The sequence below is a fragment of the Carcharodon carcharias genome, chromosome 18 (genome assembly GCF_017639515.1).
Source record: "Carcharodon carcharias isolate sCarCar2 chromosome 18, sCarCar2.pri, whole genome shotgun sequence".
NCBI classification, from domain to species: Eukaryota; Metazoa; Chordata; class Chondrichthyes; order Lamniformes; family Lamnidae; genus Carcharodon; species Carcharodon carcharias.
In genome coordinates this window covers 20,306,424-20,330,903 of record NC_054484.1, presented here as the reverse complement: position 1 = coordinate 20,330,903, position 24,480 = coordinate 20,306,424, and the positions used below count along the sequence as shown (strand labels likewise).

The 24,480-nt window shown below is 44.1% G+C and overlaps 2 protein-coding genes across 3 annotated transcripts in view; one reads left to right on the top strand and one right to left on the bottom strand.

Moving 5' to 3' along the window:
- The window catches only part of LOC121290622 (C2 domain-containing protein 2), a 63,656-nt gene extending 48,845 nt beyond the window's left edge, over positions 1 to 14,811 (bottom strand). For both annotated transcript variants that reach the window (XM_041211300.1, XM_041211301.1), the window contains exon 1: positions 13,889 to 14,811. In XM_041211300.1, coding sequence (XP_041067234.1) covers positions 13,889 to 14,176 — 288 coding nt within the window. In that variant the 5' untranslated portion in view covers positions 14,177 to 14,811. The remainder of the gene's footprint in view (positions 1 to 13,888) is intronic.
- Positions 14,812 to 18,009: 3,198 nt separating this feature from the next.
- Positions 18,010 to 23,749, top strand: atg101 (autophagy related 101). The gene is made up of 3 exons (XM_041211302.1): positions 18,010 to 18,218; positions 18,487 to 18,798; positions 22,251 to 23,749. The coding sequence occupies exons 2-3, from the start codon at positions 18,547 to 18,549 to the stop codon at positions 22,653 to 22,655; spliced, it is 657 nt and encodes a 218-aa protein (XP_041067236.1). The 5' UTR covers positions 18,010 to 18,218; positions 18,487 to 18,546; the 3' UTR covers positions 22,656 to 23,749.
- The last annotated feature ends 731 nt before the right edge of the window (positions 23,750 to 24,480 follow it).

The following is a 24,480-nucleotide window of genomic DNA, read 5'->3' as shown; positions in this document are numbered from 1 at the left end:
CCAGGCCCAGATGAAATGTATCCCAGGCTGATGAGTGAGGCAAGGGAGGAGATATCAGGGGTGCTGGCAATAATTTTCAATACCTCTCAGGCCACAGGAGAGGTGCCAGAGGACAGCCAATGTGGTACCGTTATTCAAGAAGGGAGGAAGGGATAAACCAGGGAACTACAGGTCACTTAGTCCAACCTCAGTGGTTGGGAAACTATTGAGAGCAATTCTGAGGGACAGAATTAATCCACAGTTGGAGAGGCAGGGATTAATCAAGGACAGTCAGCATGGTTTTGTTAAGGGGAGGTCATGTCTGACCAATTTGATTGAATTTTTTGAAGAGGTGACCAAGTGTGTAGATGAGGGCAATGCATTTGATGTAGTCTACTTGAACTTCAGCAAAGCTTTTGATAAGGTCCTGCATGGGAGACTGATAATGAAGATAAGATCCTATAGGGTCCAAGGCAATTTGGCAAATTGGATCCACAATTGGCTGAGTGGCAGGAAGCAGAGGGTGATGGTCAAGGGGTGTTTGTGTGACTGGATGCCTGTGTCCAGTGGGATTCCACAGGGATCGGTGTTGGGTCCCTTGCTGTTTGTGGTATATATAAACGATTTGGACTTGAATGTAGGAGGGTTGATCAGTAAGTTCGCAGATGACACAAAAATTGGTGGGGTGGTAAGTAGTGAGGAGGATAGCCTTAGATTACAGGAGCATATAGACGACCTGATCAGTGGCAAATGGAATTTAATCGGGATAAATGACAGGTGATGCACTTGGGCAGGACAAACAAGGCATGGGAACACATGATGAACAGTAGGACCCTGGGAAGTACCGAGGATCAGAGGGACCTAGTGGATCAGGGATGACTAGTGGAGTTCCGCAAGGGTCAGTGTTGGGACCACAACTTTTCACTTTATACATTAATGATCTAGATGAAGGAACTGAGGGCATTCTGGCTAAGTTTGTAGATGATACAAAGATAGGTGGAGACACAGGTAGTATTGAGGAGGCGGGGAGGCTGCAGAAGGATTTAGACAGGTTAGCAAAATGGGCAAAGAAGTGGCAGATGGAATACAACGTGGGCAAGTGTGAGGTCATGCACTTTGGTAGGAAGAATAGAGGCATAGGCTATTTTCTAAATGGGGAGAGAATTCAGAAATCTGGAGTGCAAAGGGACTTGGGAGTCCTAGTCCAGGATTCTCTTAGGGTTAGCTTGCAGGTTGAGTCAGTAGTTAGGAAGACAAATGCAATGTTGGCATTTATTTCGAGAGGACTAGAATATAATAGTAGGGATGTGCTGCTGAGGCTTTATAAGGCTCTGGTCAGACCACATTTAGAATATTGTGAGCAATTTTGGCCCCATATGTCAGGAAGGATGTTCTGGCCCTGGAGAGGGTCCAGAGGAGGTTCACGAGAATGATCCCAGGAATGAAAGGCTTAACATATGAGGAACATTTGAGGACTCTGGGTCTATACTCGATGGAGTTTAGAAGGATGAGGGGGGGATCTGATTAAAACTTACAGAATACTGAAAGGCCTGGATAGAGTGGACGTGGGGAAGATGTTTCCATTAGTAGGAGAGACTAGGACTCAAGGGCACAGCCTCAGAGTAAAGGGAAGACCTTTTAGAACACAGATGAGGAGAAACTTCTTTAGCCACAGAGTGGTGAAGCTATGGAATTCATTGCCACAGAAGGCTGTGGAGGCCAGGTCACTGAGTGTATTTAAGACCGGGATAGATCGGTTCTTGATTGGTAAGGGGATCAAAAATTATGGGGAGGAGGGAGAATGGGGTTGAGAACCTTATCAGCCATGATTGAATGGCGGAGCAGACTCGATGGGCTGAATGGCCTAATTTCTGCTCCTATGTCTTATGGACCTTGGTTTGGATGTCCACCAGTCCCATAAGGTAGCAGGATAGGAAGATAAGGTGGTTAAGAAGGCATATGAGATACTTGCCTTTATTAGCCAGGCATATAATGTAAGAGCTGGGAGGTTATGCAGGAATTGTGTAAAATGCTGGTTCAGCCACAGTTAGAGTATTATGTGTAGTTCTGGAATCCGCATTATAGGAAGGATGTGATTGCACTAGAGAGGGTGCAGAGGAGATTCACCAGTATGTTGCCTGGGCTGGAGAGTTTTAGTTATGAGGAGAGATTGGATAGACTGGGGTTATTTTCCCTGGAGCAGAGGAGATTGAGGTGTATAAAATTATGGGGGGCATAAATACGGTAGACAGGAAGGAACTTTTCCCCTTGGTAGAGGGCTCAATAACCAGGGAGCATAGATTTAAGGTAAGGGGCACGAGGTTGAGAGGGGATGTGAGGAAGAATTTTTTCATCCAGAGGGTGATGGGAATCTGGAACTCTGCCTGAAAGAGTGGTAGAGACAGAAGCCCTCATAACATTTAAGTAGTATTTGGATGTGCACTTGCGATGCCATGGCGTACAAGGCTATGGGCCTAGTGCTGGAAAATGGGATTTGAATAGTTAGGTACTTGTTTGACTCTATGGTAGAAAAGGTACAAAAAAATAATTTGGATAGCTAAATGAAACATTACGTTTATCACAAAGGGGCTGAAATACACTCCTCAAGAAGGATATATTGACATTTGAGGATATGCAATACAGATTCCCCAGAACTTGTTATTTTTAAAAAAATACAAATCCCTTCCCCAATCCTCAATAAAAGCTCAAATGAGTTCAGTACTGATCTCATATGTGCCCTGACACACACCCAAATTGAAAAGAAAAAGCATGTTATCTGAAATCCCTTCTCTCCAACCGCTCTCTTTTTCTCATCTTGCCCCATGCTAGCAACTCTACTGTCAATGATCCTCTGAGCTTGCTCCTTCTACACATACTACCTATTCTGTCCTGCATGATCCTCCTTCAACCCCAGTGCTGAAATTAATTCGGCCACAGCTGCCTATTCTAAACTAGAGAAGTAGATAAAAAAAACAAAAAAAAAACAAAAAAAAACAAAAAAAACAAAAAACAAACAAACAAAAAAAAACAAAAAAAAACTGCGGATGCTGGAAATCCAAAACAAAAACAGAATTACCTGGAAAACTCAGCAGGTCTGGCAGCATCGGCGGAGAAGAAAAGAGTTGACATTTCGAGTCCTCATGACCCTTCGACAGAACTTGAGTTCGAGTCCAGGAAAGAGCTGAAATATAAGCTGGTTTAAGGCGTGTGTGTGGGGGGCGGAGAGATAGAGAGACAGAGAGGTGGGGGGGGGGGGGTGTGGTTGTAGGGACAAACAAGCAGTGATAGAAGCAGAAGTAGATGGTAAGGAAATATATCAAATATGCCAAGCAGAAAACTCTAGTCAACCCCATGTGTTAACAACTTGACTATGCCAACTCAACTGCTGCTCATTCCTTCCTCAAGAGGTGAACTGATCTTCCTCCTACCACTCGTAGGTTTGGCATGACCCAATCAAGCAGGTAGTGTTCAATATCTCCTTCAACTTTGGGTAGGCTTGAACTGCAGACGCTGGCCCTTCACCATGTTTTCACCAATTTCAACCTCCGGTTCAAACTTCGCTCATATTTAGAGTGTCCAGACTCCTCAGTTAGAATACCGCCAAGTATAATCCACCTTCTTCTGTATAGGTTGTCCCACGCCTGAAGCCGGTGTCCTATTATGACATTGTACTGTGGCCACGTGTCACAACTGCTTTTGTGATGCAACAGCTTTCTTGTTTCCAAAGCAGAGCAGGGGCCAACATTACAGTTTTCAAACCTTCCTATAAGTAAACCAAATCTTTTAAAGGCAAATGAAAAACAACTTCAAATCACCAGGTGTAGAAGGATGTGGGAAACTATTTCTGGAGATATCCTGCAAATGCTGACATACTTCTGGAAACTTTAACTTGGAAGCTCGGACAAGAGTCAGTTACAACTAAAAGGAAATTGCAGAAAATGCATACCTCTTAACATACAGCAATCGAAACAATTCGCTAGCTCGGAGAGCGACTGAAAGGTGGAATACAGAATCTCAAGGCTGTGCTCACAGCTTGCAATATACCTAGCCCTAGAACGACAGGCCAGGTATAATGCCCACCTAAACACTGGTGTGCAACCTTATAGGCTAACCTCAGCTATGAACAGGGTGTCAGTGGACTGGGAAACAACTTTAACCATATTACAAACAATGCTGAAGGACTGAAAAAGGTGGGTTCACACCATGATTACTTGGAAAATGGTGCATTGCTGTCTCTTCCAGCCCTGTTAAGAGCTGGAAATTCCATCAGCCCAGTCGGTAAGGAATCTGTTCCAATCATAGCCGGTTATATATACACATATACAAATGTTTTTGAATGGAAAATGATAGCAAGAAAAATATATAACTGCAGCATTTGTTGGAATAAAGCTCACTTGATCATCTGACTCAGTAGTTTCTGGGACTTCCTAAATTCAAGAATAAACAGAATGCTGCACACTCACTGGGTAGCACAAACACTCGGGACCATGTGTGCCGCTCCAAGGCGGTCCAGGGTGGCGGGTTCAGTTCCGGGTCATGAACCCACCTCTGTCACCAGCCTGCCGTGGAGTGGGGGCCTTCTTCTGGGGTTCGGGGCCTTAATTAGCATGGAGATGGGTCTGCAGTCCAATTAGGGAGATCCAGGGCAGGAATGGAGGCAGGATTTACAGCCATGCCACGCTGTGACTAGTTGGTTTGCCATCTCACCTCTGTTCCCGTCCAATGGGGATTGAAACATTCCAGCCTAGAATTTTGATGCAGACATTTCCTGTAGGTGACATTGAAAATGATGCAACTCAAACATTCGCATCCAAAACATTAAGGTACAGCAGCCTCTCTTCATCTCTCCTCTCATTTTGCATTCTCTGTGAAGGCAGTAGCTCATTGCGTTCCATCAGCAGGGATCAGTATAGACACCAACTAATTATATTAGTGACACAATACTACACTAGTTTGAGATCAGCTTATTTAAAACAAATTAGGGATTGAACTAGATAATTTCCTGCTCTCCAAGATTCAGTCTAGCACCATTTATTTCCATCTCGGAGATGTGCATTATTTGAAGTGCTACTATGGTGAGAACTTTCTCTGGTCCTGATTACTGAACCCAATAACTAACTTGGCTCAGTGAGAGGCACTCTTTGCATTCATAACCAGGTTATGAGCACATAATCCATATAAATAATTTTCATAATATTGTGATTTATTGTAAAGGTAGGTTAATAGTGGGGTTTGGATTAGTTTATTTGTGTGGATGTGTGTGTGGGGGTGGAGGGGAGTAGTTTTTAATTGACTTCCAGACAGCTAGTCTGGAACTTTTATGTTATCAAAATGCTAAGTATGTAAACATGGCTGAAGTTTTAGGATGTAAGGTGTGAGGAAATTTGCATTTTTAGATAAACCAGAATAGTTTGAATTTCAAAGGGTTGATGGGATGTTACACCTAGCCATAAGACGTTAAATCAAACAGTGTGTTTATTTTTCTAAAAATTACTGGTAATATGACCACTATAAAATATTTATATTATGGAATAAGTTGCAAAGGCAAATTGGAACAATAAGGTTTACATTAAAAAGGGACAAACATGTATAAAGGAGCTGAGGTTATGTGTAAGGAGAAGGCATTCTAAGATCTAACACAAAAGTGTGAAAAGCCTCCAGCCTCTATGCATAAAGCTGTTGTCTACAGGAACCAAAGCTAAGAAAACTCACTGTGAATATCACGGTCCAGGGTATTGTGTGCTTTGCCTGGGTCCGTTGAAATCTATTTTGTTTCATTGTTGCCTTAACAGAGATGTAACTGGGAGCTAGATTAATTAGGAAATTTCGGAGTTATTATAGTTGTGTATTGTAGACCTATGTATGTGCTTAAAACCTTTTCTTCTCTTAATAAATGTTTAATTTAGTTTAATAAAAATCCTCTAAGACTCGGTGGATTTATTACTACTGAATTCAAGTCACATATCTCAAAATAAAAATACAAATAGCAAAATAGTTGTGGCAGTTCTTTCAAATTTCCTTCTGGGATTTGAGCAGCTCAGCATTTACCATCTGCTGTGCCATAACACTAGGCAGATATGCCAGTGTGGTGCTGACAGGAATAGGGTCGGCACCCCAATGAAGCACCATGGGAATGATGCACTGTAATAAATGCCAGCTTTTTGACGAGTTGTTAAACTGATGCCACGTCTGTCAGATCGAGTGAGTATGAAAAGATCCCATGGCACAGCATGTCTTATTATAGAATGCTTGCAGCACAGAAGGCAGCCACTCAGCCCGTCGTGTCTGTGCTGGCTCTCTGAAGGAGCAATTCACCAAAACACTCCCCGGCCTTCTCCCCGTAGCCTTACACATTCTTCCTTTTAGATAATAATCCAATTCCCTCTTGAATTCCTCGATTAAAACCGGTCTCCACCACACACTCAAGCAGTGCATTCCAGACCCTAACCACTCGTTGCACGAAAAAAGTTTATCATGTTGCCAGTGCTTCTTTTGCTAATTATCTTAAATCTCTGCCCTCTGTTCTTGATCCTTCCAATCTCCCTATCTACTCTGTCCAGACCCCTCATGATTTTGAATGCCACTATCAAATCTCCTCTCAACCTTCTCTTCTCCCAGGAGAATAGTTCCAACTTCTCCAATCTAACAAACATTCTAGACAAAAGCAAAATACTGTGGATGCTCCAAATCTGAAATAAAAACAGAAAATGCTGTAAAAACACAGCAGCTCTGACAGCATCTGTGGTGAGAGAAACAGAGTTAACATTTTGAGCCCATATGACACTTCTTCAGAGCTAAAGAGAAGTAGATGTGATGGAATTTATACTGTTTAAGGGGGTGGAGCAGGATAAAAGGTCAGCAATAGGTGGGGGCGAAGGAGAGATTCACAAAGATGCCATGGACACAAGACAAAGTGAGTGCTAATGGCAGTGGTGACGACTAAAGGTGCTGATAGCAGGATAAAAGGTAAGAAAGCAGAATGTGTTTTTAACAGAATAAGGGTTAGCACTCTGAAAGAACAACATGGAACAAGTGACACTTGGCCCTTTTTGGGGGGGGGGGGGGGGTAGGATGGGGGAAGGGGGCAGTGGTTGGGGCAAAAGGATAGAAAAGGGATTAAAAATGAATAAATGAATAAAAAGTGAATAAAAAATAAAAATTAATTTTTAAAAAAGGGTTAAAAAGGGGTGAAGATGGAGAAGAGAGTTCACGGTCTGAAGTTGTTGAACTTGATGTTAGGTCCGAAAGGCTGTAAAGTGCCTAATCGGAAGATGAGGTGCTGTTCCTCCAGTTTGCATTGGGCTTCACTGGAACAATGCAGCAGGCCAAGAATGGACATGTGGGCATGAGAGCAGGATGGTATACTGGTCATGCTTGCAAACAGACCAAAAGTGTTCTGCAAAGTGGTCACCCAGTCTGCATTTAGTCTCTCCAAACACGGTCTCCTCTACATTGGAGAAAACAAACGCAGACTGGGTGACCGCTCTGCAGAACACCTTTGGTCTGTCCGCAAGCATGACCCAGACCTTCCTGCCGCTTGCCATTTCAACACTCCACCCTGCTCTCATGCCCATGTGTCCATACTTGCACTGCTGCAACGTTCCAGTGAAACCCAACGCAAACTGGAGGAACAGCACCTCATCTTCCGACTAGGCACTTTGCAGCTTTTCGGACTTAACATCGAGTTCAACAACTTCAGATTGTGAGCTCCCTCTTCCATCTTCACCCTTTTCTAAACCCCTTTTAAAAAATTAATTTTTTTTTTTCACATTCATTGTTTTATCCCTTTTTCTATCCTTTCCCCCCAAACTACCACACCCTCCCCCCTCCGCAAAAGGGCCATCTGTCACTTGTTCTGTTGTTCTTTCACAGAACGCTGACTCTCGTTGTTATTAACGCATTCTGCTTTCCTATCTTTATGCCACTATCAGCACCTCCTCTAGTCTTCACCACTACCATGAACACTCAAATTGTCTTGCATCCATGACATTTTTGTCAATCTCTCCTTAGCCCCCCACCTTTCGCTGACCTTCTATCCTGATTTACCTGCTCCACCCACCCTTAAACAGTATAAATTCCATTATATCTACTTCCCTTCAGCTCTGAAGAAGAGTCATATGGACTTGAAATGTTAACTCTGTTTCTCTCCCCACAGATGCGGTCAGACCTTCTGAATTTTGACAGCATTTTATGTTTTTATATCAAACATTCTCATCTTACCTAACATTCCTACCACAAGCAGCCAAGAAATAAAAGAGCCATTAATATATGCTGTTCGAGACCTTATTATATGTAAACTGGCTACCAAATTTACCTGCGGAAGTGACAATATTTCAAAAGTAATTGGTCAGCTGTGAAACGCTTTGGGACTTCCCAAGGTTGTGAAAAGCGCTAGATAAATGAGAATATTCTTTTTCTCACTCAGTCTGGTAACTGGATACGTACTTGAAAGTGGATTAAGTTGCAGGATTATGCAGAGAAAGCTTGGGCATGGGACAAAATTGTACAGTTCTTTGAAGAGAGCTGGCACAAGCTGAATGGCCTCCTTCTGTGCTGTAAGATTGTACGAGTTGTTTCTCAGGAGACACAGCAGCGGGTGAGTGAAATTAATGTTTGCCAGTATCTCAAAGTCCAAGTCATAGTCTGCATTAGAACAAAAGAAGCGGGCCTTTCTTCCTCCTTCCCCACCCCTCACATCCAACAAAACACTGAATCCACAGATGCGACTGAACAAATACTGACTGCTGAGCTGTGACAACAAATATTTTCTGGCAATCACTAAAAAAAAACAGGAAAAAGTAACTGAAAATAAACAGTCGATCAGAGAGTTCTGGAAAAAGTATTCTGTGTGAGGTCAGTCATCAGAACTGGCAAGTGTTACATCCAATGCTAACTTACAATATACCATTTCACTTCCATATTCAAAATTTGACAACAGGCTCAAGGGGCTGAATGGCCCACTGCTATTTCCATCTTCCTATACCTGTCAGGGTACTATTGCATTTTTGCTTTCCTAATCCCTCGGTAGTTTACAGCTGAACTACACTCAATGTTACTGCAACAAACAATACTTGAAATACAACCTATGCACTAGGTGACACACATAAATCATTCTATGCAACACATTCAGACCCGTTAATTAAATCTCACTTTATCCACTAATCTCTTTCACTTTTGTGTACTCATTCTTGATGAACAAAGGTTAACCTCATTCCCATTGATTCTTCCACCTTCCCATCCCCAGTCTGCGTGCAACAGCAACTGAAGGGGACACACAGCCCCACCACCAATAAATGATGCACTGTGGACTCTTTGGAGGCAGCCAGTTCATATTCTTTCTGGATTCCTCTCTGTCATTGTAGTGTCTCCATGGTCCCATTCAGCATCTCCCTAAAGCACTGCAAGAGAGATCAGTGATTAGAGCAGAGGTTTGGGGACAGGGGCTGAACAAGCATGTTGTCCAGCACTTTGCTTGGGGTGTGATTCAATCCTACAATGCTTATCTTGACTTTCTAACTTGTATTTTTGAAAAAATGAAAACTCCATCCATTGTGCAGGTTGAGAAAGAGAGAGAGAGAAACAAAAAAGTAGGTCAAGTGAGCAGAAAATGTTGAAAAGCTCAAGTGGGTCAAGCAGCATTTGTGGAGGGAGAAAACCCAGAGTTAACGTTTCAGGTTGACCGCCTTTCATAAGAACTGTAAGAAGTCAAAGCTTTGGCAGTTTATCAGAAAGGACAGAACCCAGAAAAAGGTGGGAGCAGCAGAGGAGAAACGAGAGGAAAGATTTGTGATGGGCAAGGGACAGGAGTGATTAAAACAAGAAAACCAAGTGGTTAAATGGCACGAAGCTTGGGTATAAAAAAAGACACTACGTGCGCAAGAGGAAAGGACATGCTGTGTGATCAAAGGTTTTACAGTCCTGGAGAAATGAGAGTACTAGACCTTGTAAATAGGTTTCCATTTCAACAGAATAAGGATTCAGGGAGAAGAGGAAGCGGAACAGCGTATTTGGATTTTAGCCCACATTACATCACCTTTCCTGCAATCAACTCACCAAAAAAAGGTAAAACAAAACACCAAAAAAACCAAGTAATTACAGAGAGGAAATAGGCATTTGCAAGATTTAAGTTTCATAGAGATCCAGAAATCATTCCAAGGTTAACACAATATTCTTGTTTCATTGTGCACAATCTGAACTTCTCCAGTGAGTTTCAAAAGTTGAAAGGGAAACTTGCATTTGTATAGCAATCTTCAGGTCGAAACACTTCAAAACACCTGACAGCCATTAAAGTACCTTTGGGAATGCAATTGCTGTTGTAAGGTAGGGAAATAAGGCAGCCAACTCGCACACAGCAAAGTCCCTCAACCATAAAAGGTAAATGACTGAAAAATAGGTTGTGATGATGTTGAGAAATAAATACACTAACAACAATCACCCCTCTGCCCTGCTTTTCTTCATATTGTATTTTGGGATCTTACTCACTCACTTTTCCAGAACCGCTTCATCCAATTCAGGATCGAGGGGAGCCAGAGCCTATCCCAACAAGTAATGGGCGCTAGGCAGGGTACACCCAGGACGGGATGCCAGACCATCACAGGGCACACACCCACACGTACAGACACACTGGGGGACAATTTTACCATAGACAATCTACCTAACCTGCACGTCTTTGGACAAAGCACACAGTGGAAACCCATGCAGACATGGGGCGATGTGTAAACTCCACGCAGACAGACACCCGAGGTCAGGATCGAACCCGGGTCCCTGGAGCCGTGAGAACTGGAATGTTGTCCAATTGAACAGCATTGCAACATCTCATCTGTAAGACAGTGCTTCTGACAGTGCAACACTCCCTCTGCACTGAAGTGTCAGCTCCTATGATGCATCCAAGTCCTGTAGTGGCGAATGAACCCACGATCCACTGACTTAAGTGCCGCACTGAGCCAAGCTGGCAGTTCAGGTAAGGGTCCTCCATCATTTTCACATGGTCCATCTCTGACACTTCCCTTCCCTTCCTTGACCTCTCTGTCTCAGTTTCTGGAGATAGACTGTCCACCAATATCCATTACAAGCCTACCGACTCCCACAGCTACCTCGAATACAGCTCCTCACACCCCGCTTCCTGTAAGGATTCCATCCCATTCTCTCAGTTCCTTCGCCTCCGTCACATCTGTTCTGATGATGCCAATTTCAAAAACAGTTCCTCTGACATGTCTTCCTTCTTCCTTAACCAGGTGTTTGACAGGGCCCTCAACCGTGTCCGGCCCATCTCCCGCGCATCCGCCCTCACACCTTCCTCTCCTTCCCAGAAACATGATAGGGTCCCCCTTGTCCTCACTTATCACCCCACCAGCCTCCGCATTCAAAGGATCATCCTCCGCCATTTCCGCCAACTCCAGCATGATGCCACCACCAAACACATCTTCCCTTCACCCTCCTGGCGGCATTCCACAGGGATCGTTCCCTCCGGGACACTGGTCCACTCCTCCATCACCACCTACACCTCAACCCCCTCCCATGGCACCTTCCCATGCAACCGCAGAAGGTGTAATTCCTGCCCCTTTACTTCCCCTCTCCTCACCGTCCAAGGGCCCAAACACTCCTTTCAAGTGAAGCAGCATTTCACTTGCACTTCCCTCAATTTAGTCTACTGCATTTGTTGCTCCCAATGCGGTTTCCTCTACATTGGAGAGACCAAACGCAGACTGGGTGACTGCTTTGCAGAACACCTTTGGTCTGTCTGCAAGCATTACCCAGACCTCCCTGTCGCTTGCCATTTCAACACACCACCCTGCTCTCATGCCCACATGTCCGTCCTTGGCCTGCTGCATTGTTCCAGTGAAGCTCAATGCAAACTGGAGGAACAGCACCTCATCTTCCGACTAGGCACTTTACAGCCTTCCGGACTGAATATTGTGTTCAACAACTTTAGACCATGAACTCTCTCCTCCATCCCCACCCCCTTTCCAATTTCCCCCGACCTTTTTTTCCAAAAATTTATATAGATTTTTCTTTTCCCACCTATTTCCATTATTTTTAAATGTATTTCCATCCATTGTTTTATCTCTACCTTTTAGCCTATTTCGATCCCTTCCCCCCACCCCACCCCCACTAGGGCTATCTGTACCTTGCTTGTCCTGCTTTCTACCCTTAATTATCACATTCCTTAAATAATATCAGCACCTTTAACACCTCTTTGTCCTTTTGTCTGTGACATCTTTTGGCTATCTCCACCTATCACTAGCCCTCTATCCAGCTCTACTTGTTCCACCACCCCTTAAACCAGCTTATATTTCACCTCTCTTCTATTTTTCCTTAGTTCTGTTGAAGGGTCATTCGGACTCGAAACGTTAACTGTATTCCTCTCCGCAGATGCTGCCAGACCTGCTGAGTTTTTCCAGGTATTTTTGTTTTTGTTTTGGATTTCCAGCATCCGCAGTTTTTTGCTTTTATCAGGTAAGGGTCACTTATGTTAGTGAACTGAAACAACTGATTACTGCTCATTTGCTTACCTGCATTTTCTCTTTCTGTAGCATAATTGGCATCATAGGGAGAAAAAAAAATAAACCAGCTAGTTTTAAATGTTGAGCGGTGCTTCTTGTATTCCAATGCTGATTTATCAATTAAAATTGCTCTTATCACCAAGGACATGACCTGGAGGTAACAATTCTTAACCCGACCACTACACACCGCATACATAATGTTCCCTCCATACACAATACAAACTGGGAAGACAAAACGAAAATCTAACCCTTCATTTTAAAAACTGCATGAACATTTTGTGAATACAGCCCTACATTTTAACTGGAGTCCTAGTGGAAACATTCCTTCAAATTCAGTTACAGCAGGTCCTCACAGACAAGGTCACCCACAAAAACTCATCTCTACTTTCCAGTCAGAAACATGTGTTTTTTTTTTAAACAAAAGATCCACTATATAAACTTCATCAGTCACTATATACACTTATTGCATAGAAATCCTCCACATATGGAGCAGGAGATTGGAGCCAGATTGAGGCAACGAGATTAGGGAACTGAATAGATGGAGCAGACTAGGACTACAGACATTCCTGTTCCCTGAAGAAGTGAACTGCAGTGCCTTCCACCATAATGACAGCATATAAATAAATGCTTTACTTGCGAATGGTGACCAACATTTCTGAGCTTAAATATAAATGCACAGTTTACAACAGCAAGTTACTCCGCTTCTTAGTACAAAAGGCAGAAATGCTCGAAATCTGTTTTAAAGAAACACCATAAATGCTGGAAACACATCACAAGACATGCAACAAAGAGTGAAAGACAGCTGGACATTTAACAACAGAAACAGTAGCAGAGTGGTTACATTATAGGTCTAGTAATCCAGACTAATGATCCAGGAACACAAGTTCAACTGCCACCATGGCAGGAGGGGGAATTTAAACTGATGTTAATTAAAAAAATACAGAATAAATTCCTTGTATAAGTAATGATGACTACATAACTACTGAATTGTCATAAAAATCCATCCGGTCTGGCTCACCAATACCCATTAGGCAAGAAAATCTTCCATCCTTACCCCGTCTGCTCTATGTTTGACTCCAGACCCACAGCAAAGTAGCTGGCTCTCAACTACCCTCTGAAATGGTCTAGCAAGCCACTCAATTGTATTCAAGGGCAATTACACACATCGCATGTATAAATTAGAAAAAAAATGTCAAGGTCTAGCCCAAAGGTTTATTAAGCTCAAAATACTCCATCCTACACATTCTTCCACATCACCGTCCTTAAATAAAAACCTCAATACACAACTCCGAACTCATTCACCCAATCGTCTATCTTTGTCAGATACTGGGCAACCAACTACAAGCCCTAGCAGCATCTTCCTTCCTCTGTATGTGAACCAGCCAAGTACGCAGGCGAAAACTCACCCCACTCTTCGCAGCTTCCTCATTGAGAGCGGTGACCCAGGCCTTCTGCCACTCACGGTTCCAGCTCTCTAAGGACAACAGCCAAGAGAGAAGGGCGGCGGCGGCCGCCCCTTCGGAGGGGTCACCCGGAGAACCTACTGCGGTCCCAGCCTTGGAGCCGGCCTTAACCTTCCCCCAGGAGCGCCCCAAAAGCCACTGAAGGCCGTACGCCGCCAAGGTGAGGATCGAGGCCAAGAATAGGGCGACCAGCCCGACCCACATCAGCACATCTAAGAAACTAGGCTCCATCCCAACAGCTAAATCAGACACGACAGAGGCCAAACCACAGGCCAGCCCCAAGATAGGGGCAAGAAAGGATATATATATATAATATAGTATATATAGATATGTGTATATATGTATATTTAAAATATTAGATACTGCACATTTTAAAAGTACATTAACTGGAAATATTTTCCCAAATTAGAGACATCCTGCCTTTAAAAATAGAGCAAATCAGGGTCAAACCTGTGGAAATTAAGAGAACCTTAACAAACAACTAATTTACAGAAGTTATTTTTATTTTTTGATACTATTTAGCTGTTACTTGATGCTGCTGATGTGGGTTTTATTTTCAGCCTCTCCTTCCTGCCTCCATTCCCACCCCACCCCACAGAGCTGGGCAAGCGGCCTACACCAGACAGCTCAATCCCCGGCCACAGTTACCAGCCGCACCCGGCCGCACAGCGAGCAGCCAGGGCGACGGAGCAAACCGACACCCACCCGCACTCCGCACTCACGGGTCAGAGAGAGAGAGGGGGGAGTAAAGCCCGGAGCGCAGGCAGACTGACTGACTGACTGACTGACAGGCGGGCAGCCATCCGCCTCCACAGCCACCTGTCCCTGACCCTGTCCCAGCTCCAAATCTACTCTCCGGGCATTGAGGGAGGGGCGGAGTCCAGCCCAAACCCCGCCCCAGGCCTTCTTAAAGCAGCACCGACCCTGGAGGCAGCCACACCCACACCCCCCCCCCTGCCCCGCCCCCAATTACTGTTATCAACTCACTCTCTGTCCATCTGCTGAAACTCTCTATCTCTCTCTCTCTGTACATCTCTACTTATCTGTCTATCTCTCTCTCTGCCTACCTAATTATCTATCTCTAACTAACTCTTTCTATTTATCAATCTCCTTTCAAGCCTCTCTGTCTATTTATCTCTTCTCTCTCTATCCCTCTCCATCTTTCTATCTCTTTCAATCTCTATCTGCTTACCTATCCATGTCTGGCTCTCTCTATCTATTTATTTATTTCCATCTATCTCTTTATCTATTTTCTCTTTCCCCTCTAAATCTCTCTCTCTCTCTACCTATCTCACTTTGCCAATTTCTATTTATTTATCTATCCTCTCTATCATTACCTCGATCCATCTCTATATTTTACTTATCTGTCTATTCTGTTTCTATCTATTCATCTATATTGGTCAAACTATCCATCAATACCAACTTGCATTTATATAGCACCTTTTAATGTAATAAAACATCCCCAAAAAAGGAGGTTGTATGGAGTGTCTTCAAGGAAGAAAGAGAGGTAGAGATATTTAAGGAGGGTTTTCCAGAGCTTCAGGCCCAGGCAGCTGAGGGCATGACGATCAATGGTAGAGTGATTAAAATCAGGGATGCTCAAGAGGCTGAAATTAGATAAGCACAGATATGTTGGAAGATTGTCTTTTTATGTATTGACTTTTCTATCTATCCTTCTATCTATTTATCTACTATCGGTCATACTATTTATCTATTTAACCTATCTATATTCATCTACTTTTTCTCTGTCTATGCATATAGCTGTATGTCCATTTATTTATCTATATATGTATGTTGGTCTCTCTGCCTTTCAATCTGTTAGTCTCCCTATCCGCCTCTACCTGTCTGTCAGTCCAACGGCCTACATATCTGCAAGGTATCCATCTATCTGCATGTCATGTGATGTTACACCAAGAGAATGCCAAATAGATTTGATAGAGGTGTATAAAATCATGAAATCTGGACACAGTAGATAGGGAAACTATTCCCATTGTTGGAATAATGGAGAACAAGAGGGTACATATTTAAGATAATTGGCAAAAGAAGCAATGGGGACATGAGGAAAAACTTTTTCATGTAGAAAGTGGTTGGGTTCTGGAATGCACTGCCTGACAGTGTGGTGGGGGTTGGTTCACTAGAAGCATTTAAAAGGGAGTTGGATTATCATCAGAAAAGGAAGAATATGCAGGGCTGCGCAGAGAAGGCTGGAGAGTGACACTAGATAAATTGCTCCTTTGGAGAGCCTGCACAGAAATAGCAAGCCGAATGGCCTCCTTCTGTGCTTGCAACCATTCCGTGATTCAATGATCAGTCAGCCATTTCTGGTGGTAGTTAAAGATTCAATGGCAATATTAAGAGATAAGCAGAGAGTTTTTCTAAGGTCATAGTCAACATCGCCAACAACATTACTAAGCATAACATAACTGTTGTGTTTGTCTATCTAGCAATGGTAAGTGGAAAGTTATTGTACATGAAGTGTTTTGAGATATGTCTGAAAAATTTGATTAGGCACTGTATAAATGTTCATTTGTTTCTAATCATCATCCTCCAACTTCATGATACAGAATACTAGAGGTTCCATGCATTTTGCTCCTACACTTTATATTATCATATTATCAAACCGTGTGTTGTAGTGTCATGCTTAATTGAAGTATAGAAGATATTCACTGATATCAATTGAATACAATTGGTTTGTCAACGAAAGTTATCATAGCTGTCAGTAGTATAAAGTGGTTATCCATATTAAGATTGATGACTAGAAGGAAAAAAAGCAAAATTAGGAGAAAGTATTAGCTGTGTTTTGGTTAGAGAACAGTTGTTAAGGAGATAGAAATAGACTGGTTTCACTGATGTAAGAGAAACACTATTAAGAAGAGACCCTTCCAAAAATATTGACCTATTGTAACTTTCTGACATGGATTTAAGGATCATTTTCCTCTCCACTCCCCGAAAAAAATCCATCACGATATTTCCTTTTGTGGCTCAGTGTCATATTTTGTTTACTAATACTCCTGTGAAGTGCCTTGGAACATTTTAATACTTTAAAGGTGTTATATAAATCTAAGTTGTCATTGCCAAACTGGTGTTCTTACCTAGAGATAAAAACAAAAAAACTGCGGATGCTGGAAATCCAAAACAAAAACAGAATTACCTGGAAAAACTCAGCAGGTCTGGCAGCATCGGCGGAGAAGAAAAGAGTTGACGTTTCGAGTCCTCATGACCCTTCGATAGAACTGGTGAAGGGTCATGAGGACTCGAAACGTCAATTCTTTTTTTCTCCGCCGATGCTGCCAGACCTGCTGAGTTTTTCCAGGTAATTCTGTTTTTGTTTTGGTGTTTTTACCTGTCTCACTCCTCTTCATTATAAATCTCACTTTACTTCCCCATCTCTATAAAGGTGTTGATATAAATATAGATTCTTTTTAGTTAGCGCTTTAATCATTGTGAAAGTCAGGAGTGTGTTGTTTGTTGAAAAGTGAAAGGAGAATTACACAATGGTTACAACACAGGGGGCAACTCAGCTAGTTCTACTCCTGTCCCAGATTTTACAGAACTGTCCCGAATTTGAAGCAGGTGTCCCATGTCCCGGGTTGTTTGCTGCCGGGACGTCCTGTGGCCCATATTTCAATAATGTGATTCTCATGCACGCGTAGTACCCAGCTGTGAATGTGAACTACAGTACGCTGTGCTACCGGTGTACCCCCCTCCCACGGTTTTGCCAGCACCCCCTAACCCCATTGTCTGGACAGCCTCCACCCAACCCCCTTACTCCCACAGGACCCCCCTCAGTCCCCTAGCTTGGCCAACCCCTCCCGCATCACACACCCACACTCTCATGGCCTGGCAAGCACCCTTGCCTGTGTGGTCCTCATGCCAAAGTGTGCCTTATTTGCTTTCCCCTGAGAGTTGGTTGCCCTGCTCTCTCCCCTGTCGTTCAGCAGTTTATTTCTCTTCAGGATATGCTCCAATTGCATTTTGAGAAACCACAATCAAATCTGCCTCCACCACACCCCCAGGCAGTGCCTGCTGGATCGTAACCACTCGCTGCATTAAAAAAAATGCATCCCTCATGTCGCTGGTGCTCTTTTTGCCAACCACCTTAAATCCGTGTCCTCGGCTTCTCGACCCTTTTGTCAGTTTCTCCTTATCTACTCTGTCTTACAGCCCTCGTGGTTTTGAGTTTTGATCTGCACAGTGATTCCATTCCTAGCCTACCTCCTCTCAATACCCTCTCTTTCCCCAGAGTCGAGGATGGCATAAAGGAAATTACCAAGTGGGTACATTAAATGAGGCAGGGGAGGTGTGGGGGTGGGGTGCGGTGAGTGCTGTGGAGGAAAAACCCACCAGCATTTCGCGTTAATTTCTTTGGCGTGTTTTGTCCTAGTCAGGCTACTGTTAAGTCACTGAACTTCATTCCCTCCTCCTCCTCCTCCACCCACCCCCGGCCTAAACAGGATGATGTCATCCAGTAGAATGTTTACATTGTAGCAGAAACTGACCGGGTTCCATTCATTGTTAAATGGTTACATTGTTTCGCCAAGGTTCCATCGGTCTCACTCCTGGGGAGAAGCGCAGAGAGGTCCAGCGTCGTCGGTGCCAGGATGAACTGCAGATCGCAGACCCTGGAGCTGACGGTGGAGGCCCGGCAGATCGAGGAGACCGTCCTGGCCGTGCTCCACACCGTGCTCCTGCACAGGAGCTCGGGCAAGTTCCACTACAAGAAGGAGGGCACCTACTCCATCGGCACCGTGGGCACCGAAGACGTCGACTGCGATTTCGTCGACTGCACCTACGTGCGGGTGTCGTCCGACGAGCTGGACCGCACGCTGCGCCGGTCTGTCGGCGAGTTTAAGGTGAGTTTCCGACCCCCCCCCCCCCCCCCGGTGGCATGTATTAAAAATATCAGCCTCGGCTCGTCCGGGAATCGGGTTGAGCGACCAGCTGCCCCCCTTCCCCCGCACCGTTTCATGTGCCTCTCTGTTCAAATTCAAGCGCTTCCATTGTCTGTCCCTGACCCGCATTTCTTTCCACTAACGACTTGCAGTGGGGTGGGGGCCTACAAGTGACCGTGCCAGCCCCGTCTCAGCCGGTAGCGCGCTGGCCTCTGCACCAGAATAAATCCGTGGGGTCGGTCCCTCTCCGGAGCCCTCCCTGATCGCCAAGTCAAGGCTGAGACTTCAGTCCAGTGCAGCAGTTAAGGAAGGAAAGGGGGAGGGTGGGGGGACTGCTGCACCTCGGAGGTGTCCACCAGGCCTTCAACGGAGGCCCCAAACTGCAGTCACAGCTGGAACGTGAACGATCCCGCGGCACAGTTTTTTTTAAGATCAGCAGGTGAGTTCGTCCCGGCTTAATATTTCCCCCGAAAGATGGCACCTCCGACAGTGCGGCACTCCACCAATTTCCCCGGTCAAAGTATCAACCAACGTTCAGCTCAAGTTTTTGTGACGTGTCAGGCCTGAAGTGGGACTTTAACCAGAACCTTGTGAGTCAGAGGCTAGAGTGCAGTCAACTGACCCATTACAGAGAGAGACACTTTTTATAAAGTACAACATTGATTGAGCTCGGCAGGGGAACCAGAGGTAGCTGGCAGCACAAGCAGGCTTTTTAAAAATGATACATGGGCATCGCTGGCTAGGCCAACGTTTATTGCCCATCTCTAGTTACCCTAAGGTAGAGAAGGTGGAGAGCTGCCTTTTTGAATCGCTACTATCCATGTGGTGTAGGTACACCCACGGTGCTGGTAGGGAGGGAGTTCCAGGATTTTGACCCAGTGACAGTGAAGGAACGGCGATATATTTCCAAGTCAGGATGGTGAGTGGCTTGGAGGGGGACATCCAGGTGGTGGTGTTCCAATGTTTTTGCTGCCCTTGCCCTTCTAGATGATAGCTAGTGGGTTTGGGAGGTGCTGCCTAAGGAGCCTTGGTGAGTTTCTGCAGTGCATCTTGTAGATGCTACAAACTGCTGCCACTGTGTTGGTGGTGGAGGGAGTGAATGTTTGTGTAAGGAGTGCCAATCAAGCAGGCTGCTTTGTCCTGAATGGTGTTGAGCTTCCTGAGTGTTGTTGCAGCTGCACTCATCCATGGTAAGTGGAGAATATTCCATCAAACTCCTGACTTGTGCCTTGTAGATGGTGGACAGGCTTTGGGGAGTCAGGAGGTGCGTTACTCTGCACGGAATTCCCAGCCTCTTGTAGCCACTGTATGTATATGGCTGGTCAGTTTCTGGTCTGTGGTGACCCCAGCAATGCCACTGAATTTCAAGGGGCGATGCCAGCAACTCAGGGTCTGCTCAGCCACGTGTTACAGTCATGTAGATGAGGTGGGCACCTAATTTACATACTGCCCACCCTGATCAGAACAAGCAAGTTGTGAATCATGATCGCCTGGCACCCACAAAAATAGAGTGCACCAATTTGGAGCCTTAGAAGATGAGATGAGTAGAATAGTATTTGGATGACGCTAAGGTTGATTTTGGAGAAGCCCGTGGATTGTAGGAGAGACTGAGGGAAGCTAAGGAATTGTAGAATTTTGAGGCCCTGAGATGGGGAACAGCGACTGTGATGGGCCATGATCTCAGCACAGTCAGGAGCAGCAACTTGCATTAATATAACACCTTTATCATAATGAAACGTCCCAAGGCACCTCAGGAACATTATCGATCCAAACTAGACACTGAGTCCCATAAGCAATTATTAGAACAGGTGACTAAAAGGTTGGTCAAAGGGGCAGGTTTTAAGGAGTGTCTTAAAGGAAGAGAGAGTGTGTTCACTGTGTTTTGCAACTTCAGAGAAACAAGAGAAGAAAGTTCGAAAGAGCAATGACCATAGCAACATTGATAAAATAACACATAAAGATCTCGTACTTTGGTGGCACTCTATTGCCGTCTTATTTATGTGGAAACAAAATAGCCTTAGGTTTCCCTGTCCTCTGTCCAAATCAAAGAGTGTTGACCCATAGCCAGGATGAGTGCATTCCATAGGAGACGTGGGCCTTCAAACTCAATGTGGTGAACCTGACCAATGAGCAGGAGAACAATATAGATGTGTACTGAGTGCTGGAGATGAGTGTGACCGCTGCTGACCGCTGTCCACTCATTTTCTTCCTATCTCTCTGGAGATATCCCTTGCCTCTAAGAGGAAGAGTGGGCTAATTGGCCCTCAAGCTGGTTCCAACATTCAATGAAATCGTGATTGATCAGTACCTCAAATCCATTGACCTGCCTTTTCTCCACATCCCTCATCTGAAAAAAATGTATCTCTCCCAATGTTGAAAGGTCCAACGGTCCTTTGAGGAAAAGATTTCAAAAATCCCACAATCACATGTGTGAAAAATTGCTTACTGATTTAAATGGCCTATCTCTAATTTCAATATTGTCTCCTTGTTCTGGATTTCCATTCCAGGGGGAAAAGGTTTGTCTGTGTCTACTCTATCAAATCGTTTTATCATTTTAAAGACCAATTAGATCACATCTGGGAATACATCAAGGGAATACAAACCAAACCATCCTCATAATTTAAGCTCTGGTAACATCCTTGTGAATCTATGCTGTACCTTTCCCCCTTCAAAAATTATATATTTTTCCTGAGGTCAATATTGAAAACCAAATGCAGTACTTGCTCCTGACAGCTCCGATTAAAATCTTGCTTCGTAGGGAATTGAGAGGAAAAACCTGCAGCTTACCACTTCAGAGTTCAGTACGTTAATGGCTTAATACCCCACCCCTCCATTGAGGTGTGTTTTCCACTTCTGACTCAGTGGCGTTTGGTTTCACTGGTGCCGCCCACCCTTGGGTACCTTGCCCAAGTGGCCATTATTCCTATGTAACCCCAGATGGTAAACGTCCGCAGCCTAAAATTTGTAGGTCTGCAGGGAAAGGGTGGGAGAGTGGGACTAACTGAGTAGTTCTTGCACAGAGCCAGCACTGGCATGATGGGCCAAATGGCCTCCTGTTCTGTAACCATTCTGTGATTCTAAAAAGAGAGGTGGTCCAATCCTGTTCACGCCTAACACTGACACTTGTGCATATACCACAAGGAATCACTTAAATAGCAAGTGGGATCCCTGACTGTTTTCCCACTCACTAGAAGTACCTGATCAAATTGTGGTGCGCCCCAGGTGCTGAATGAGATCAGAACATAATAGAACTCAAACTTGGGACCTTCTGGTCTACATGGTTTAGAATCTTGAAGTTAGGGTAATTGTGCGGTAAGACTCTAAGCTAACTGTTGGGATTTGGTCGACATTCTAGAGCAATAGATATCATCAATGACCTGTCTTTCTCATGTCATTTTCTCCTTTAACTATAGGACGCCCTTCGTAATTCTGGCAGTGATGGGAGTGGTCAAATCTCCCTGGAGTTCTACCAGAAGAAGAAATCTCGCTGGCCTTTCTCGGATGAGTGTATCCCATGGGAGGTGTGGGCCTTCAAACTCAATGTAGTGAACCTGGCCAATGAGCAGGAGAGGCAGATCTGCCGTGAGAAGGTGGGTGAGAAACTAGGCGAGAAGATCATCAACATCATAGAGGTCATGAACCGGCATGAGTACTTGCCCAAAATGCCAACCCAGTCGGAGGTGGACAATGTCTTTGACACAAGCCTGAGAGACGTACAGCCTTACCTGTACAAAATCAGTTACCAGATCACCGATTCTCTTGGGACCTCTGTTAGTACCACCATGAGGAGATTGATCAAAGACACCCTGGCTTTATAATCTGTCCAATATCTACCAAAAAAGCAAACTGACACTGTTGCATTTTTACTTTACTCCTTTTCCCCAACCTTCCCATTCTACTGCTTTTATTCTTCTTTAGCCAGTTTTGGGGAGTCTGTCTGATTTGAAACGCCACTGAATTATATCCACTACACTGTGATTCCTCATAAAATTTCATTCTGTTGGTTATGTTCAGCGTGAAGAATATTTTGCATAGTTTCAATGTTTCTGTTTATTTAAATAGTTGGAGGTGGTCAGGAAAAAATTCAAGTTACTGGAAGGGAGACGCATAAACAGGACAGCCAGGTTCAAGCACTCAACTCTTAGCTCTTGATAGTTTCCCCATAAAATAATCATCAGCACCCCAACCACCTACCTTGTGTGCGAGTACTACAAGGATATGATATGACTTGCATGCAATGCTCTTCAGAGTGAGAGAGTCAGCCTAGTATCTATTATCTAGGCTCACACAAAAAGTATTGCCGCTAAGAAATAACTGACTGCTGGCAATGAGGAACTGTACCCCAGCATGTGTTATTTATTACCTTAAGGTGAAAGCAAAAGACGGCGAGAAAAGTGGGGTTGTGTATAAAGAGCAGAAAAAGACCCATCAGAAAGCATATAAATGTAGATGTAAAATATTAGTGGAGATGCAGTATTCTAAAATTAATTTCAGAGGCCTTGCTTTAATTTTTGCCATAATCCACCACAATGAAACTGACTGACTAAACCAAAAATCCTTTTAGAATCTTTATAATACTTGCTGGTTCCGAATAGTTCATCTGTTTCAACACTGAGAGGCTGATTTGTCTTTGGTCAAAGCAGCATCAACAACTTGCAAACATATAATCCCATAGAGGAGATTGGGAAACGAGTGACATGAATGTGGAATTTAAGGGCGAGAATGATGACTGATGGCTGTGCCTTTGATAGTGGAGCTAGTTTGATGGGGAGCATCACAAACGGCTCAAGTGATTTGTTAGGAAGCCTTTGTACATAATTTCTAGTGTTAATTTCTGATTTTTCTTTACATATATATTGTTCATAAATCTGTCAAATAACTTATGTATGCTATAAAAAAACAACTGGAGGAACTTGTTGTGTTGAAACATTTTTTCTATTGCAACATCTGATGGAAAGTGGCTTATTTCCCCAATGAATGAGGGCACAACCTGGTGTGTGTTTGAGCCATTTTGGTTTTTTTTGGCTACCCGGGTACCTGAAATGCTCAGAAATCTATTACCCTGCTTAAGAATCTCCAGATTAAGCTATTGAGAAGTTTACATAAGCAGAAATTCACTTTCTGTTAGGGAGAACGGATCCTCTCCCGTTAGGGGGACTTAAGCTATCTGGGTGGAGTTAAGTACAAGGTGACATTATCTAAGATTTAGTGTGTGTAAAAGGTCCTGCTAGAGCTTACACAGCTAAAATTGCCCAACCCTCCAGCATGGTGTCACTGGTTCCTGCTTGTTGTCCAGATAGAGCCACCCTACTTGCAGGGTTAGCTGTGTAAGATCCTGTCCTTGGCCCAAATGTTCTTGTCTTGGATATCAATAGCACACAACAACTTGAATGAAATTTCAACAAAGGCGATACACCTTTATTAAACCGCTAAGCAATAGTACTTACTCTTGGTAATACCAGTTGCTTAGTTTCCCCGTGAGCCGGAGTCCGTCTCGATGGTCAATCCGATGACGAATCCTCCGTGTGTGTCTTCTGAGCAACTGACCAAATTGCTCTAACCACTGCAACCCAGGTGGTTCTGTGGACTATTTATTTCTTTTTTTTTTGCTTTGGCCCTGTGCCATATAAGGTAAAGCCTGCT

Coding starts and splice junctions, on each gene's coding strand:
- atg101 (XM_041211302.1), top strand. CDS start 18,547: ATGAACTGCAGATCGCAGACCCTGGAGCTGACGGTGGAGGCCCGGCAG. Junction 18,799..22,250: donor GGTCTGTCGGCGAGTTTAAG/GTGAGTTTCCGA, acceptor CTTTAACTATAG/GACGCCCTTCGTAATTCTGG.